Below are 3,352 nucleotides of genomic sequence, written 5' to 3'. Positions count from 1 at the left end.
AGTCGTACACAGAAATATGTCAACAACTAGACTTTATCGTTATTATCGCGGGAAGACAAATTCTTATCGTGTGGAGAATTTTTACCGGTATATCGCAAACGATAAGATATCGCCCATCCCTAATGTCTGGTGATTTTTTTTTTTTTTATACTGCATGACTTACCTCGTAGGACAGTAGAGTCACACAGGGAAGAACAGGCGTGCTTCAGGCTGGGAGGTGTTTCCAGGTGCTGACGAAGGCAGTGGGGATTAAGGAATATGGTACAGTAGTGATGCTGTTCCAGGCATCCAGTGTGGGGTCGTAACAGTCCAGGGTTTTGCAGCGCTGTGTACCAAAGTAGCCACCCACCACATAAAGTTTGTTTCCAGAGGCCACCGCTTGGCAGCTCATTCGTTTGGCCGTAACATCTCCAACTTTAGTCCATTGATAAGTCTCACTGCTGAATTTGTAGGCAGAGCAAGCAGAGAATTCGGTGTCGCCTCCCATTACAAAGATCTGGTTGCCGAGAACAGCAGCTGCGGTGTAGCGCCACGGCTGTGGACAGGACGCTGGGACTGTCCAGCGATTTTCTGAGGGATCGTAGCACTGAACTTTGGGCAGCTTGTCATGGGCCACACTCGTCCCTCCGAAGGCGAACAACTTCAGCTTTACGCTGACGACGGCAGCATTGCTAACTCCTTCTCGCAGCGGTGCCACCATGCTCCACTTGTTAGCAACTGGGTCAAACTGCTCTACCTGCTTCAAGGACACAGATGGTGATGCAGGCAGACAGCCAGTGGCAGCTGTGTGACCTCCAACGACGTACAGGCAGTGGCGTAACTCAGCAGAACCGTGACCGAAACGAGCGATCAGCATCGGAGCCGCTTTGGACCATTCTTCATGTAATGTGTCATACACCCAAACGTCTTTAGACACTAGTGATGCTGTTCAAGGCATAAAGCGTGGGGTCATAACAGTCCAGGGTTTTGCAGCGCTGTGTACCAAAGTAGCCACCCACCACATAAAGTTTGTTTCCAGAGGCCACCGCTTGGCAGCTCATTCGTTTGGCCGTAACATCTCCAACTTTAGTCCATTGATAAGTCTCACTGCTGAATTTGTAGGCAGAGCAAGCAGAGAATTCGGTGTCGCCTCCCATTACAAAGATCTGGTTGCCGAGAACAGCAGCTGCGGTGTAGCGCCACGGCTGTGGACAGGACGCTGGGACTGTCCAGCGATTTTCTGAGGGATCGTAGCACTGAACTTTGGGCAGCTTGTCATGGGCCACACTCGTCCCTCCGAAGGCGAACAACTTCAGCTTTACGCTGACGACGGCAGCATTGCTAACTCCTTCTCGCAGCGGTGCCACCATGCTCCACTTGTTAGCAACTGGGTCAAACTGCTCTACCTGCTTCAAGGACACAGATGGTGATGCAGGCAGGCATCCAGTGGCAGCTGTGTGACCTCCAACGACATAGAGGCAGTGGCGTAACTCAGCGGAACCGTGACCGAAACGTGCTATCAGCATCGGAGCTGCTTTGGACCATTCCTCATGTAATGTATCATACACCCAAACGTCCTTAGACACACCGTTCTCTGAGCCACGGCCCCCCGTCACGTACACTTTGCAGCCAATGGCACAGGCGCTGAACTCCTTGCGTGGACTGGGGATGTCTGCCTTTGGAATGATCTCTTTGGCCTTCTGGTCCACCAGGTAGAGCTTGTCACACATAAACGTGGGGCCACCCAACAGGAAAAGGGCATGACTGGTCTTGCGTGGCCGGGCACAAGGACTATTGACGACGCCGTCGTTTTGCAAGATGCGCAGTTTGCAGCGGATGGCTTCATCCACCAGCTCTTTGCTTTTAGCCTGTGCGATGATGAGCTCCTCCGTAGAGACGTTCTCCATGAGGAAGATGGCAGGCAGGAGAGCCAGACGCACAGTACGGAGCAGTTCAGGAAGGTGACAATGCCTCCTCTCAAGGTCGTAGTTCACCCAGTTAAGTGCCGACTCGTAGACTAGACGCTCGTCCTCGGTTTCGAGCTCTTCGTGTGCCAACAGTTGGGCCAGCATGTCCTTGGGCAGCTGGAGAAACTCTTCAGTCTTGCAAATAGCAGGGAAGTTACTGAGGCACATGCTCCAGGACAGCTGGAATAGCTGGGTGCATTGGTGAGCGTCCGAGAGCAGCAGCATGCCCAGGCAGTTGGATGGGTGAAGGTTCTTCTCAAGGAACTCGGCACAGGCATCACGGATGTCCTGAAACTCCAGCATGTCACCGGCCTCAAGGAGAGACTCTGCATTCTCCTCGTTTATTATCACTCTTGAGGAGTACGCATAGTCCAGAAGGAGCTCCAATACCTAGACAATGCAATAAAATGCAATGATTAAATGCAAAGTTAACCTAAATAAAGTGACATCTAATTTTTGCAGTCAAACTGCAATACAAGTTACTTGAAAACCATGAAACTGCTGATTTGCAAATGCCTGATGTTCAGCCCGATTCCTGATGTTCAACCTTATTCAACCTGATGTTGAACCCCAGAGCTACTCCAAGGTTTCAGTACTCTTCAATCAATAATGTGTTGTACAGTAAATTAGAGTAGCTTACAATAACAGATCTTTTGTATTCCACAGAAGAAAGTCATACAGGTTTGGACCCACATGACGTGGGTAAAAAAACGGAATTTAAATTTTTGGGTGAACTCTCCATTTCACACTCTTTTACTTCTATACAAATTCAAGCACTTCATCAATACCTCTGGATGAATGGAGTCCCTGAAGTCCACTTCACTGTCCTGACTCTCTCTCAGCCCTCCGCTGAACATTGCTTCAAAGTAGCGGCTGCAGGCGGCCAGCACAGCCCGGTGGCACGGGAAAGAGCGGTTTCCTGCATGGAGCAGAACATCGGTGAAGAGTCTCTGCTGACGAAGAGCATTTAGGTGCATTAGCACGCTGTCGGCATATGAGGACTTGTGGAACAGGTAGATGTTCATAGAGCCCGTGCTGGCACGAGACTTGCGGTTCTCGTGGACACAGACCGACATTTTCATTGAATCCTGCAAAAAAAAAAAAAAGAGAAAAATTGTTCTGTAGACAAAAGACGCAATAATAAAAACAGATCACAAATAATCTTTTACAGGGAATGTGTGCTAACCTTTTTAGACAATTAACACAGGGCGGTGGCACGGGAAAGAGCGGTTTCCTGCATGGAGCAGAACATCGGTGAAGAGTCTCTGCTGACGAAGAGCATTTAGGTGCATTAGCACGCTGTCGGCATATGAGGACTTGTGGAACAGGTAGATGTTCATAGAGCCCGTGCTGGCACGAGACTTGCGGTTCTCGTGGACACAGACCGACATTTTCATTGAATCCTG

At 49.9% G+C, this 3,352-nt stretch overlaps 1 protein-coding gene across 1 annotated transcript in view; it reads right to left on the bottom strand.

The window, feature by feature from the left end:
• LOC107757521 (ectoderm-neural cortex protein 1) overlaps positions 1-3,031 on the bottom strand; it is a 12,280-nt gene extending 9,249 nt beyond the window's left edge. Inside the window, exons 1-3 of the mRNA XM_016575010.1 lie at positions 2,735-3,031; positions 1,442-2,336; positions 164-792 (exon numbers count right to left, since the gene is read on the bottom strand). Of these exons, the coding sequence (XP_016430496.1) occupies positions 206-792; positions 1,442-2,336; positions 2,735-3,028 (1,776 nt within the window). The 5' untranslated portion in view covers positions 3,029-3,031 and the 3' untranslated portion in view covers positions 164-205. The remainder of the gene's footprint in view (positions 1-163; positions 793-1,441; positions 2,337-2,734) is intronic.
• Positions 3,032-3,352: the final 321 nt, after the last annotated feature.

This window comes from Sinocyclocheilus rhinocerous, unplaced genomic scaffold (assembly GCF_001515625.1).
Source record: "Sinocyclocheilus rhinocerous isolate Xijiao unplaced genomic scaffold, SAMN03320098_v1.1 scaffold984, whole genome shotgun sequence".
Taxonomy (NCBI): Eukaryota; Metazoa; Chordata; class Actinopteri; order Cypriniformes; family Cyprinidae; genus Sinocyclocheilus; species Sinocyclocheilus rhinocerous.
The sequence above is the reverse complement of the archived record's forward strand: the minus strand, read 5'-3'. Positions and strand labels throughout refer to the sequence as shown.